This window comes from Corvus moneduloides, chromosome 15 (genome assembly GCF_009650955.1).
Source record: "Corvus moneduloides isolate bCorMon1 chromosome 15, bCorMon1.pri, whole genome shotgun sequence".
Classification (NCBI taxonomy): domain Eukaryota; kingdom Metazoa; phylum Chordata; class Aves; order Passeriformes; family Corvidae; genus Corvus; species Corvus moneduloides.
The window spans coordinates 4,679,518-4,695,190 of NC_045490.1; the positions used below are offsets into that span (position 1 = coordinate 4,679,518).

The 15,673-nt window shown below is 44.0% G+C and overlaps 1 protein-coding gene across 1 annotated transcript; it reads right to left on the reverse strand.

Annotated features, from left to right (window-relative positions):
• Positions 1-889: 889 nt before the first annotated feature.
• THG1L (tRNA-histidine guanylyltransferase 1 like) lies at positions 890-5,954 on the reverse strand. Its single transcript, XM_032125138.1, is given in 7 exon segments — positions 890-1,655; positions 2,223-2,330; positions 2,941-3,029; positions 3,740-3,909; positions 4,348-4,524; positions 5,315-5,574; positions 5,577-5,954. Coding segments are annotated over 7 exon segments (1,341 nt in total). The 3' UTR covers positions 890-1,496.
• Positions 5,955-15,673: the final 9,719 nt, after the last annotated feature.

Below are 15,673 nucleotides of genomic sequence, written 5' to 3' on the forward strand. Positions count from 1 at the left end.
ATTCTCTCTTTGCGTGTAGGGCAAGCGGAAGCCTTGTGCTATTATAAACACCCAGACTCATTGCCTAATCTCGGGAAGAACCTGCAAAATTCAAGTTTACATCAGTACCTGGTCAGTGGGGGTTTTTTAAAAAAAAACACCAAAAGACACATTGCCTTAAATGTGTAAGTTCTTCTGCAGGAAGGGGAAACATAGGCTGGTAAGAGAATTTACAGGAATCTAACTCAGTAGTGTGACCTTCATCAGTCATATCTGATCCTTTCTTTCTATTTTTATGGCCAGTCCCAACTGCTATCTCTTCACAAGCAACAACTGGCCCAGTTACTTTTCTGGGACCATGTTTTTGAAACCAGCTTCGTTAGAAGCAGTAATAGCCTTATCAATGCCTATCATTAAAGCTGTATTTCTACATTGAAACAGGTTATTTCCCTCAAATTCCACTTACACTGGGACAAGCCCCTATCCATTAGCAGAAATATTTCTGCTTGGAGAGGTTGATTTTGACAAAGGGTCTTAACTGACAGTTGGACTGGAACAGAACTGTGCATTGACCAGGCAACACACACTCCTCCCTTCCTTCTGACAAACATGGATTGCCAGCACTCCTCTGTCTGTGTCATTCCCAGGGAGATCAGAAAACAGCAGCACAAACTGTTGGCTCCCTCTTTGCAGGCACCTGGGATGTTGTGCTGTGTTGCCACCTGTCACTCCTGCACAGGAGGAGACAGGTGAATTCCCAGGCCATGGAATATGAGAAAAGATGTCTATCCATGCCCTAACAGAATTCCAGTCTGTACAGTATCTTTATTATTAACTTCATTGTTTGGAACTTTCACCGCTTAGTAGTACAAGTCCCAGGAATAAGAAAGGCCACATAATAAAACACAGCGAAGATACTATTATTTTTATTTTTTAAAAGTATACAAATCCTGTACGTCTGACAAAAACTTTTAAAATTAACCATAGCAAACTGCCAGGCTACTCCCTTTCAGTAAGAATCAGCCATCAGGAAGCAGAACAGTTTGTCACTCATCTGACTAAACACACCAGCCTTGAATTTTAATACCAAGTCCCAATTGAAGTATTCTGGTCCATCTCAGTTGAAAACAAAAACAAAAACAAAATTTCTATTCAAATATGCAAGCTTTTCTATAGTTCAGCCGTTCAATAAAACACCTCATGGTCTAAACGTTATAGAAATACAGGAAATTTCTGCGTACTTTTTTTACAAATACACATGTACAAGGCAGAACAGTCTTAATTCATCATGAGTTCTTAACACTCAAAATAAAGTGGGATTTTAGCTTTCCATATGGGCATATCCTTGCATGTCAGACAGCACCAGTGTCTTCTTTTTAGAAGCAACAGTGCTAAACTCAGTGTAGTTGCTGAAGAGGGTTACAGGTCAAACTCTGCCAGCCACCATTCGTATTCCTCACTTGCCAACAACACAAGCAGAGCAAAATGTGAGCTACCAGTTATATTCATCAGAGATATCATCTATCCTCAGCCAGAATCTCGGGATATTCCTCCCAGAACTGGTCCCCAATGATGTCACAGTGCAGAGGAACAACTTTAGTCTTAGTCCGGGTCACTTCCACTTCCTTTTCTTCTTCCTTTGGCAGTTTTATTTTCTTAGTGATGACTTCATTAACCTGAAAATACAGGTGGCACATTAGCAGACACATAAAGCTCCAGAGGGGATTCAAGAATTCTAATTAAAAAAAAACCTAATAAAAAAACACAGGCCAGGAATTTCTCCCACTAAATCAATGACACAATCCTAGAATAATGAACATTTCCAAGTTACCTTAAAGCAGAAAAGAACTAAGCAAACTATGAGCTGAGTTACCTTATTGAACAGAACTTTGTAATTCCTTTGCCATGGATATACTTGGGACCTCATCCTGGGAAGGGCCCCGGTGATACACACATTGTCATCTGCTGATACATGTTTCACCTCAATGGTTATAATTTGTATGTGCACCAGACTTCAGAGACTGGTTTTTAAATTATGCTCATAGAAACAGATACCTCAAAAACATCTCTAAAACAATGAGTCATCTTACACATCATGATATGGCAAATGTAGTTAATTTAAAATATATTTATTCCTAGACATACATTGGAGATACATGTGGTGCTCTTACAGTGCAGTCTGTCTGCCACAGTGTAACTATTTAAAACATGAGCACAAAGCAAGTGCCAATACAGGTTTTTACCTTCTGCCATATTAAGACAGTTCCTTTTCTATACATCAAAGGTTCATTGTTGTAGTTGATGTTGAACTCAGAAAATAAGATTTCATTCTTATCTCCAGCCAAAGTTCCCTGAGAGGAAAGGAAAAGAAAAATACTCTTAGAGAAAACAAACAAACTGTATCACTAGGGTAGAGGAGGGGGGAATACTGGAAGCAAGACTGACATTTGTAAAGGTTTTTCACCTTTTAGTCAGAAGGTTTAATTGCTTCTCTCAACAGAGGAGTTAATTCCAACTGCCAAATGAGTATTAAAACTGAGAGGGTTTTTATTGTATTTTCAAGACAAAGAGAAGACAATCAAGAGACTCCAGAAGAAAACAAATAATCTGCTGAAGTCTGCACAAGGAGATGAAACACAACAGAAGGGACTGGCAATGTACAGGACCTGAATTATGCCATTGTTCCTTGTGTGTTTGGATACTGGACATTTTATGGCATTTCTAAGATTTCTGAAACTGCTAATTAAGAGCTTAAAACCCTGCTAATACTTTACCAAGAATACATTCTTTGCTAATGGTATTAACATCTGTGCAGTTCAAGAAGTTGTTGAATCTACACCCACAAAATTATTACAGTAAGAACAGACAAGCCAGCCAGGGCTGCTGGGCAGGCAAGACACTTTGCAAATCTTATGATTTAATTTTTAGCTGTAAAAAACCACGACTTCAGCAGACTCTTACCCGAAGCCTCTCCTGTGCTTGCACTGGTGTCAAACCACTTCGCTGTACAAGCATCCAGAACACTGTATTATAAAGGTTATTAATATGGCCTAGAGAAAACACAGAAATGAGTGTGAGGAAGATTATTTACCCAATCTGAGCGACTAGTTAGAAAACAATAGCTGTATTTCCAGAGTTGTATCCAAGAAACAGCCAAGAGTAATGGGGAATATAATCAGTTTCTAAAGAAGGTATAATGTTTATAATCCGTTTTTAAGGTACTGCATATCATGACTAGAAGACAGATTTCATTATAACTAAGAAGGGCAGAGCAGAGGCTGAAGGGTGTTATGTCTAATGTAAATTATTTTCATTTGACAACAGGGACTAGGCGCTGACAAAGGTCTAGAGATAAATCCAGAAAATCCACGTCTGTTCTAACATGGAATATTCAGCACTTTCAATTGCTACCTGCTGTGAATTTGAATATTCACATCTCTTCATTAAAGATTACCTTGGCTAAGCCAACTCTGAACAGCGTGATTCATTAATTAATTCTATTAGCAGTTCGAATATTTCCTGTGCTGAACTTACTCTCAGGATGCACCAAACATAGCTGCAGCCTGAACACTCCAAATTTCAGCCAGTATTTCTGTAGCCATACAAAGCCCGGAACAATTGTAGTATTATTGAAAACTACCACCCTACCTGCTGTTCTTTCACTGACAACTATATATACAAATACACTGGCAGAAAGGGCATTTTTGTTTAGAGGAAGTGAACTCAGTTGAACAAATCTCTGTTTTCTAGGAGCACTTACAATCTGCTTGCCTCCAACTGAGGTAGTCCTTCAAATTCTGGTTGCTGGGATATAACACAATTCGTCCATCAAATCCTGGCGGGTACAGAAGCTGCTGGTCCTTAAAATAATCCTTCCAATAGAACACGTAACTTGAGGAAAACTGGGAGACCACATGAGTCATGAACTTACTTGCAAACACAGAACAAGAGAAAAAAAAGAAAGAAACACGAGTGTGATTATGTATCTGTAGTTATCAGAGGTACCAGTAGTGATAATTCTGGTGGAGAGCAGCATTTCTTAAATAATGGCCAAACAGATGAGCAATGGCACAGAGTCTTTTGAAGAACAGAGGTACTGAGAATTGTAACATTTTCTTAAAAGAATGTCTGTTTATAATGTCTTGATTGTTTATATAATAAGTTGTTTATACAACTTTTTTAAACTCTGCATTATTAAACATATTTTCCTGAAAGACCACATGTAAAGAATCCACATGAAAAACCTGAATTAACTGCAGTGTAAACACCAGCCCTCCTCCTAACCTCTGCGTGTAGGTAAAGGCAAATCTGAAGAATTACAGAGAGATGTTAAAAACAAGTTCTCTTCAGTATCAATGCAGCTGTTACCTTGCTCTTCTTTTAAACCACCTGCTCTTCTTTTTGAAAACAAAACTATATTCATCACTCTGTCCATAAGCAATAGCAATATCCTCCAGTTCTTGCATCACTGTCTGGGCACACTTGGTCATCAGCTGCAGAGCACGGTCATCATTTGGCTTTTTGAATTCATGCTGCTCAGAAAACCTTCAAAGCAAAAATAATTGCATAAAAATCCCTTTAAAAGCTGCTAAAAATGCCAACCCATTCATTTTCCTCGTATTTGCTTTATATGAATGTTGATTTCCAATATCATGTCAACACTGACAAAAGAATTCCCTCCAAGTATGAAAAGCAATAACAAAAATCCTCACTATCCACTCTGGGTAACCCATTCTCTTTCCCACCAGTATCTGACCTCAACCAGTCTTTCAAAGCAGTTGGTTTATGTATTTTACTTGGAAATGGATAACAAGTACCACTTTCTGTAAACTCCCTTTCTCACAGGGTGTCTTTAATACTCAGTCCACTAAGGACAACATTATCAATAAACTCATCAAAACTCAAGAGCTTTTCCAAAACCAGAGATCATATCCCAGCAAGAACCTCTGTCATCTACCGGCCGAGGGAACTGTGCCCCATTTATCCCGAGGGAAGGTGAATGCCACACAGACACTGACTCCAAACACCAATACACATCCCTTTATAGCAGCTGCTGTCCCTCCCCAGCACACCCAAGGCACTGGGAATATTTCCCCACTGGCACCATTCCCTACCACCCGGCTCTGAAGCAGCCCGTGAAAACAAAACCCCAGTGGTAATTCCCTGCCCTGGAGAGGCCGAGTGAAGGTTCGCTGGGACCGGGGGGTACGAGGATCTCTAACCCCGCACCCGCAGGACTCACACAGGCCGGGCAGGAACAGCCCAGCGCAACCAGGGCACCACCCAGGACCTGCTCTGGAGCAGCGCTCCCAGCCCGCCCCGGCCCTGCCCTCACCGGTGGAAGTTGCGGCCGTCCAGCCGCACCACGATCCAGCAGTTGGGCAGCACCGTGTCGTCCGCCTCGAAGTCCCGCACGTACTCGAACTTGCTCTTGGCCATGGCGAGGCCGCGGCAGCCGCGCGGGGAGCCCGGAGCGCAGCCGGCAGCGATGGCCGCGGCCGCCCGGCAGCAGCGCAGCATGACCGGCGCGGAAGCGGAAAGAGCGGCGCCGAGCCCTTCTGGGCGGCCCGGAGCAGCGCTCGCTGGTGCCGGCGGAGGGCGGGCCGAGCTGGCGGGCGGAGCGCGGGGCGGCTCCGGCAGCGGTGCCCATGGCGGCCGCGGGGCGCGGGGCCGGGGCCGGGGGTCCGTGCGCCCCGGTCCGTGCGCGCCGAGCAACGAGCACGGGATGGGCGGCCGTGGGCGCGGGACGGGGGGACAGCGCGACCGAGCCGGCGGGGCTGGGGCTCGGTGCGCGCTCCGCGGTTGGTGCGGGATGCGCGTTCGGTGCGCGCCGGCGGCGCGGGGCCGCGGGGAGCGTTGGCGCAACGGTGGCGGCGGCCGAGGAGCGGCAGCGGAGCGATGGAGCGCAGGGTCCGGCACTGCCGCTTCCGCGCCCGGACGAGCCCCGCGTCGCCCCCCAGGCACAGGGAGGTCATGGGCCCCCTCGGAGGGCTACGCGTCCAAGTGCAGGAGCATCCGAGCCGGCCCGGGCACAGCGAAGGAGCAGCGAAGAAGAGCAAGTGCATCTCGGCTCCAGCGGCGGTTGAGAAGGAGGCCCGGGGTGTCATCAGGAGAGAAAGGGACCATGAAGGGGGCAGCGGTGACCGCCAGAACGAGGAGAAGGTCCTGGAGCAAAGTGGGAATAAGGCCTGGAGAAGAGCTGCTGTCCGAACGGACCGACCCGTCGTGGCCTTTGAGGCCCGCCCACTGAAGGTGGAGAAGAGCGATGCCCCGGCTGGATCCCTGTGCGAGCTTGGAAACCCTCCTCAAGATCAGAATATCCCGGTCTTGTTTCAGTCCTTGCCTTCCAGGTCCCACGTACAGCTCCAAGGCCCTCTGCCCTCGCAGCTGATGCATGTGACTCCAGTGCCGGTAAAACAAGTGCCAGTTCAGTTGCAGCCTCTACTGCAGCGTCCAAAGATTGAAACACAAAACGTTCCCCTCACAGTCCTGCCCTCGGATTCAGGTATTGTGGTCAGAGAGCTTGCAAGGTGGCACACAGGTGACAGGTTATCAGGCAGGAGAACACAAGTGCAAAGGTCGTGTTTGAGAACCATCCCTTTGCATAGGCTGGGTTTAGCATGACTCTCTTGCACAGCATAAGGCACAAAAGCACAGGAGCACAGAGTTCTGTAGTGGTTTGTTACAATCAATGCAGTTTTTGTCACCTTGTGCCTTGTCTGCATGAACCCCCTTAGGACAGTGTTCAGAATTACACTTGAGTTGTGATTGCAGTTTTAAGGTCAGGAATGTGCTTGATTTTTAAAGCTACAAAGTACTTGTACACTTCTCTGAGAAAATCTGGACATGTTAAATGAAGAGTATTTTGAAACATCTGGATTAGAAGCCTTTTTTTTTTTAATATCTAGACTTTCAAAATTAATTACTTAAGTAAGGTCTTAAAGACTTTTCCCCTTTATTGACTATGTGAAAAAGTTAATTTCTAAACCTTTTCCAGAGAGGAAATTGCTTGCTCAGGGATTAGTTTTAAGGGGCCTGGAGATTCATCATGTTGCCAACTCAATTAAAATGCAGCCGGTGTTTACAAAGAGCCAAAGCCAGGTATCATGTAACAATCATTTGGGAACACAGGTTCCTCCGACAAAATGAGTGTCCAAATCCAAAAAAAGAAAAAAGAAAAAAAAAAAACCCAACACAACAAAACCCAAGCAGAAACCCGAAACAGTGACAACCTCACTTGAGAAGGCAGGGACTGCACAGGTGTGGGACTAAACAGCCCTAGCATCCTTAGTCCTAGTCCCTGCATCCTTAGGGCTTTGGATACATAGTTCTGGTGGTGATAACACATTTGCTGTGATGTGGTCTGTGCTATACAACGTTTACTTTGTAAATTCCTAAGAAAGCAAGCCAACTGAAATCCAAACTAGTGTGGTAGCAGTCCCTGTTTCTTTCTTTTTTTTTTTTTTTTAATTATATGTAACGAAAGCCAGGTAACTGATTCCTTGTGCAGTGACTCAGCAAAGGGCAGTGGAGGATACTCAGCTTTAGTTATTTTGTAGGAACTGCTCTCCAAATAAGCACTGAGTTTTATCTGTTCCAAAGCTCCAGTGGTGCTGTTGCCAAGCATCTTCCGGGTGTAATGTTGAGTGTGACCTGCTGTATTCCCTGGAAGATGATGATCTTTCCTTGCCTTGTTGCACAGGGATGCCAGACACTCCATTCAGCAAGACCAAAAGTGGCCGTGTGAAGCGTCCAATGAATGCATTCATGGTGTGGGCCCGGATCCACAGGGCTGCTGTGGCCAAAGCCAACCCAGGTGCCAACAATGCAGAGATCAGTGTTCAGCTCGGCCTGGAGTGGAGCAAACTCACTGAAGAGCAGAAGCAGCCGTATTACGAGGAAGCTAACAAAATAAAACTGAGGCACAGGGAGGAATTTCCTGGTAAACATCTTGTTTATTTACCTGAATGCTTTAGAAGTGCAGGGCTTTTTGGAAAACCAATCTCTTGCATTATAGCAAGTAATGGAGATAGAAAAAAAATCACAAATATTGCAAGCAATCCACAACCCTTCTGTGTGCTTGAAACTGTATGAATTTTTTAAGGCATTCAAAATGATGGTGCTTAGACCACCACAGCTACAGCAGCTCTTCTGAATGCTTTAGTAGTCTAATGGCCAGAGAGCGAGTTTGTTGTGAACATGGCCTGCTGCATCAGTTTCCTTGCTCCAGAAAGAGCTGCCCAGGTGGCCTGTGGTGACACATGCATCCATTCCTTAAAAGCAGGAAAGGGAAATGTCACAGGAAGCACAAACAGCATTGTATTCTGTGGGATTCTTCGTCATGTAGGCTTGAGGTTCCCAAATAATGGTGTGGAAAATGTTGTTTCTCAGCCTTTTGTCAAGTGTTAAAATTTGTACCCTTAACAAATTCATTTATCCAGAAGATAATGGAGCATAAGTACTTTGAACACTTCTAAAAAGCTGTTGAGATACCAGATGTTGTGATCCTTTCTCTCTCTGTTGTCATAATGCTGCTCATTCATGATCCTGTCTAATCTGTCATAAACAAGGAAAAGAGCATCACTCTCCCTCTCTCCTTGCATCTTTCAAAAAAAGAAAAAAAAAAAGGTGTTTAAAGTTGCATTAAGAGTTAACCCATGTAAGAAACCAAGCAGCTCAGTGTAAATTCATAATACATTTATTCATATGTCTGTAAGTGTTTGGTTAATGTTGTCAGGCAAAGGCAAACGTACTCTCCCAAAATCTATGCAGGGTTCCTAGTGGGTTATATTTTCTGTTACATCTTGTAACCTGCAGATGTATGTGAGACTTAAGGGGTTGAGGAAACAATGAGGAAAGATCCACATTTTGAATAGTAGTGGTTTTGTTCCACACTGAAAGCCCACAGTGCCAGTGTCATGTTCTCCTTAATGTGCTTTCCTCAGCTGGGCCACATCACTCCCCACTGTTCGGTATTTCTTTGTCTCCCAAGCAGGCACTACTTGGTAACATCTCAACAATGCCCAAATATTTCTATTTCATTTCCATCTCCAGTAGAATTCCCCATTTCCAGCTCACCAAAACAAATGGGGCATTGCCATTGCCTACAGGAGCAGGTTTTGGACTTGTATTATCAGATCCTTCAGAATTACAGATAACAGAGCTTTAGAAAAACAATGAAACCATCCAAAATATTGGATGTCTGCTTTTTTTTTCATCTCTGACAGGTTGGGTTTATCAGCCAAACAAAAAGAAGTGTTCTCCACCACCTGGCTCTGCTGCATTTTCGGGCACTTCCCAGAGTACCATCACTACAAACCCAGCTGGCACCCTTCCCTTCTCATCACCTACTTACTCTTTTGTCAACTCCAACGTTAAGAACAGTATTGCACGTCCAGTCTGTGAGTTTTCTCTAGTGAATTATTTTAAAAATTCAGAATTTACCTATTCCAGTAAGAGCTTGTATTTACGAGAGCATGTAATGACAGGGCAAGGGGAAATGGCTTCAAACTGAGAGTAGGTTTAGATTAGATATTGGGAGGAAACTTTGCTGTCAGGATGGTGAGGCCCTGCCACTGGTTGCCTGGAGAAGCTGTGGCTACTACCCAACACTTTGTGCTACTTAAGCTGTTAGGCTACAGCTGCGTCTTTCCCTTGTTTGGTCTCCACCTCACAGATACCCTGGAAGGATCTTTGTTTTTACAAGAACTCCACACTGGCTGTGAAATAGAGTGTAGTGTGAGAACCCTCAGTTCAGTGTAAGAGCTGATCTGCATATTCCTGAGAGAAAGAGCTCAGGCTCTGTCAGTGCATGGGTAGTGGATTTCAACAGCAGACAGCTCAGATCCAGGCAATGGCATTTTCTTCTTTAAGCATCCTGACAAGGGCTGCTTTCTTTGCAATGAGACAAGAAAATGAAATGCCTGATTATGCTGTGTGGTAATGCTTGCACTCAGCTTTACTCTGGTGAAGTTCTGAGTTAGTGATGTTTGAAAACTTTTATGCAATGTGTTTTGAAACCTTTCCCTATAAAGGCAGCCCTGTTGACGAGGTGTGATTTGAAAGTGTACATTGAAGTTGGTGCTCTGCAAAACATTTCAAAGTGAAATTGTCTAGTCGTACATTCATTGGTGAAATAAGGAACCATATTGGAGATCAGGGTGTTTTGCACTCCTCTGCACAAAGATTTGTTTAAATTTGGCTCACTCCAACTCAGTAGACTTGTGAGGTCTTCTGAGCTGAAGGCACACTCCAACCCTTATGGGGCCTTAATAGGACAAGACATAGCCTCACCAGACCCATAGCCACAGCTCATTAGCCACTTCCTTCCGCCCCTGGCTTTCTATGGAAGGAAGCTTTAATGTGTGGGCTCCAAACCCATTTGTCAAAACACATTAGATGTATGACATGAGTTGCCGGGAAAGTTTGTGAAGAAATGTTCTGTGTCTGCTCAGAAATGCTGTGGTTTGCTCTGCTGCTGTTTATCAGAACTCTGTACTCATGTCTGATAAATAACTGTTTTGTTTCCCGAAGGTGAGTCTCCTGCCATCCGTCTGCCAGCTTCTTCCATTCAACACGCTGGGCCCATGACCCTTTTCCAGACCACGGCTGCAAGCCCCACATCAGTGGCTGTTGCAGCTCCAACTCTGTCCCTGCACCCTGTAGTTTCATCACAGCACTTTGCTGAACCTGCTCAGACAGAAGCTTTTGTATCACCTGGGCTCAATTTCTCCCTGAAGAGACCTGCACCCGTTTTCGCTGAGAGCTTCAGCAGCAGAAGCCCAAGTAACATCAGCACCACTAGTGGCAGGTTTTCTGTCGCTAACAGTGAGATCCCAGGGGTTTCTGTTTTTCCTAGAGGCATACCTCTTCCCCAGGCTACCCCTTTTATTCCCTCCCCTGCCTATGTGTCTGCTCCCATTGGACAACCAGCCAGTTTGTTTGGAGGAACTCCTCAGTATCCATTTTGCCACCCTTCCTTTATACCTGGACCTCGCTGTTTCCCCTCAAGGTAATGAAACCATTTCAATACCAGTAAGAAAAAATGCTGAAAGACAGAGAGTCTTTTGACTTGCAGAAAGCAGATGGAGCTTTCAGAGGGAAATGAGCTCTTACCTTCCTGTAGCTGCCGTGTGGTGGGACCCCCTGGCCTCAGCCTGCTCGTAATATGTGCCCAGTTACTGAAGGCTCCATAGAACTATTGCAGTAATTGGCACTCCTAAGGCCATGGAAAACACAAGTATTTTCTTTCCACTTTATGGGTCTAAGTGCAGTTGATTCAGGCAGAAGAGCGTTAGGTAGAGATAATGTAAATATATTTCGAAAATGGTCAGATAGAATTAAAGTAGGTGTGCCCTGGAGATGTCTCCTGGGTACACTATGATTGCCATAAGTGCTAATATTTCTGAAACCCAGCCTGGTGGGAGGTGCCTGCAGAATTCTTGTGTAAGCAGTAGTTCCTAGTTCTTCCTTTTCAGTCTCTGAACAGTCAGTCAGACATCCCCTAATAGAAGAATTTCCAAGCTAACACATGTAATGTCCCGTAGGACATCTGCTGAGCTGAGCATGCACAGAAAGCACCAGTGCCCTGGTGCAGGTGGGCAGCTCAAACACAAGTCATCTGATGCTTATTCTTTATAGGGCATCACTTTTCTTTCATGACTGCACAGTAGCAAACCTAACAAATTATTATGATTATTAGACTTAAAATTTGACTGTTTGTACACTGCTCATTCTCACTAGTAGTAACAACCAGTATGTTCCTGTGGCAATAAGACCACCTGGTCTTTAATTAGGGCTAATGATGACCCATTAAACTCAGAAGAACTTCAGGAGCTGGTAAGTGCAATACAAGATGTTTCTGGTTTTGGGGTCCTTTAAAGAAACACAGGACACATATTCCCAAAATTGCTAAAAATGATCTTTGCTCAGCCCTTGGTGTCTGAAAGGAGACAGTTTTGTGAGGCCTCTGAGAGAGAAGAGTGTTCTTGCAGCATAAAAGATTGTTCTGATTTCACACATTAATGGACTTCTGAAGGCTGGCAGCTTTCTTAATGCCAGGGTCATTCTAATACAATGATTTATAAGTTGTCTGTTCTATAAACTCATTTCTTGCATACTGGAGTCATGATTTCTGAACTGAAAGTGCAGATGTATGCACTAAAGATTTAAATATTAGATTGGAATGATGAATAGTCCCATCGAAACATCAGTAGATATTGTATCAATGTCTTTACAATGTCTGCACTGTAGAGCTCGATTACTTCTTCCCATGTTTTGTTTTCTTCACAATGTAGTGAATTTCTCTAAAATACTGTAAATTACAATCCCTGTGTCATTCTGCATCAGAATGAAAATTCAGGCATCTGCCACTGGAGGAATACGGTTCCATTTGACATAGTAACTTCCTGCAATTTACTATGTGGTTACTTTATAAAAATGTATCACTGTGTGTTCTTTAAATATTAACATTGACAACCACATACTGGGCACAAGGATTCTCTGTCCTGTTTGATAACAGTGTAACAGATGAAAGAGCTCACTAAAAATTATAAATAAGAGCTTTTTACCCCAGGTCTGTCACAAATTTCGGCATGCAGAAATTAGACAAACTGACTTTTGATGCTTTGTTTTATTAATCTGAGTATGTTGATTAACTCACTGCATGCTGGTTTATGCATGGTATTATTTGATTGATAAATGCATAATTGATAAATTATGTTTGTTCTCAGAGCAACCTTATGTGTATATGAGGTTGAACAAATGCTTATGCACAGAAATGGAATCTGAATGACTCTTGTTATGGTCCTAGTGCTGAAATTAGGCATGGTTTTAAAGTTTGTAGGTTTTAAAAAACAGGATAAGCTGAGTAGCATAGAACATTAGTGTCACTGTGCAGCCCCACATTTCTGAAAGCCAGCTTTGAATCTCTTTCCTTGCAGCACATTCCCACTCGGAGCTCCATTTGGCTACGGGAATTTCTCCAGCTCAGTGCCTCAGTGCTTTGGCTTTTATGAAGAGAGGAACCAGAGGCAGGAGGTGATCCTTTCCCCTCTGGATGAAGACTATCATTTCAGGCCATACTCAGAAGAGAGGCTGTGTGAGAACCAGCACGTCTGTGGGAGCCCCGAAATTGTGTTCAGTCAGAGCACCTACAGTGAGGAGCGAGTTCTGAGCCCCCTGCCACAGCTGGATGTGGAAGTGGTAGAGGAGGTTTTGCCATCCCCCCCATCTACTCCCTCCAGCACTTACATTGTCAATGTAACTGACAGTGATGAGGAAGAGGAAGTAAAGTTTTTTCAAGTATTGTAATTTTTAAAACATATTATAATCCAGAGAAATATTATACAATGGGAAATAAATGTTTTCCTCAACACCACCTTTTCAGTCAAGTGTGTTCAATGGGAAACCCAGGTAGCTTTAGTAAGTTGCACAGGTCATTTTGAAGAGTCTGATGAGCTGTTTGGATAAGAGGAAAGTCTTATAAATAGTAGAAAATGCCTGTTCATTTCTAAATTCTCACTGAAAGCTGATCTGGCCTGCAGGAATGCATGTGGCCAAATGTACTAATTCCTCCACAAGCCTGTTTCGGGGTATAAAACAGCTGTTTGTGGGATCATTCTCTAGATCTAACTTCCCTCTTCTCCCATCTTTTTTTTTATACCGTGTGGTGTAAGACATCAGACATGTTTCAATGCACCAGAATCTAGAATGGTACACAACTGTTCTGATAAATTCTGCTAAGCCCAGAGGAAGAGAGGACTGGTTTAACACATCCTGTACATACTAATGGGAAACTACATGTAAGTGTGATCCCTTCTTCCCTCCCAGCTAGAGCTGATGTCCTGGACTGGTTGTTAGGGATCTGTGTCTGCAGGTCTGTGTCACTGGAGCCAGCCCTCAGCTGAGCTCTCTTGAAGGCTCTCCTGTCTTGTCTACAACAGAAGTGAAAGTTATACAAACAACCCACTCAAACCTGGCTTCCTCTGCATCATCCCTCAGCATGTCTGGCAGCCCTGTAGCTGAGAAAATGTGATAGAAGAGGTTTTTAGTTCCCCTTTCTAGGTCGTTTTCAGCTCACCTACAAACTTCTCCTAAATACAGATTTCTGAAGTGCCAAGTATCTGTGCTGTTACTTTCCTCTGGCAGTGTGAAGTGGCCAGTCTAGGCCAGCGCAGGCAGGGCTAGTCCCTTGGTGACTGTGTGCCCTCCTGCAAGCCTTCATGGCAGTGCAGAAGGTAATTGGGACGTGAGGGACATGTTCTACTTGCTTAAAATTATTTTCTTCCTTACTGTTTACCTTAATCTAAACTAAAAACCACCTTACATCCTTCTCAGCTTGAAAAACAGGTGCAGATTTTCTGCACAAAGTTTGTTTTCTTCCTGCTGCTGTAGAAGTCTAAAGACATGCGGTGCCTCCCTGCATCACTGCCTGTGGCTATCCATTTACAGAGACAACTTTCCTCTCCAAAATTACTGGACACTTTTATGGATTGGATGTTATTAAAAGCCCTTGTGCTGTTATACCTGTTTCCCTTCTCTTATGAGAATGAACTACTTCAGTATAATCACTGTTGTGTTGGAGAAGTTTGCAGACAGCACAGAGAAGATTATAGCATTTCACATGTGGAAATACAGTTAAAAAGATGTGTCTGCAGGTACAATCTCCTTCAAGTTCACTTGTCTGCAGGAATGAAGCAGAAGTCATAGCAGAAAGTGGTAGCAGTGACCCACCCTTTAAAAGAAGCCCAGGGAGTGCTTTGATACCCTTTTGCTATCGGCACATCGGGACAAGCCCTTGTCTAGCTGCTGATCATCTTACAGCACTTCTCCCTCTTTGGCAGGACAGCTGCTCCAGGGCCCTTCCAAATATCCCTGCTGCCCTACATGGGTGGTGGAAAACCAAAGCTAAACAGAATATTCTGGGTCAGCTGAAGCTGCTCTCAAGTGTTAGGACTCAGGATAAAGGAGTTCGTTCTTAACTCTCCAGTTTCCCTCACGGGTTCACAGCCTCCCTCCTTTGATCATTTTGAATGACCTGAACAAGAAGAATGTTCTGTAAAATGGGAGATTGCACATTCCACTCAAGTCAGCCAAAGTCATAACATTTCTCTCATCAGTGGGAGTGTCTGTAATGCAGAGGTTAGGCAGGACAGTCTTCTCCCTTCTCCTGCTAAGACTTTGATTCTGGCTAACGTTTCCTTCAGTGTCAGCAGGAGTCTTCTCAGAGCACTTTGTTCCACAACCTTTCCCATTTCTGAAGAGAGAATTGCAATGGAATATTACTGAGCTCTGATACATGTCCGAGTCATTCTCTGCTCAAGTCTGTTTCTTGAACGGGCATTTTCCTCTGCAGGTCTGTTTCCTTCTCTGTGCCTAATTCCTGATTTACTATGAACGTAAAGGAAGAATCATCATCTTTTGCTCTTCAGCTAATAACAGTAGCATTAAATCATCTTGCAAATTGTCGAGCAAGTGCAGAACCCCCTCTGCAAAAGCTCTGTCATCAGTTTTGCCCTGGGGAGGCTGAAACACCTCTTTGTTGAGCTTAAGGGTGCTGCACGGAGGCTGCTGCTCCATGCCTTGGCCATGGGGGATGTAACAGATGAGGGAACAGAGCAGACTTGAAATTCCCAGCTGATACTCTTAATCAGGTGGTTTGGATCCTGGAGGAAATGAGTCTGAGCCTGTGTAA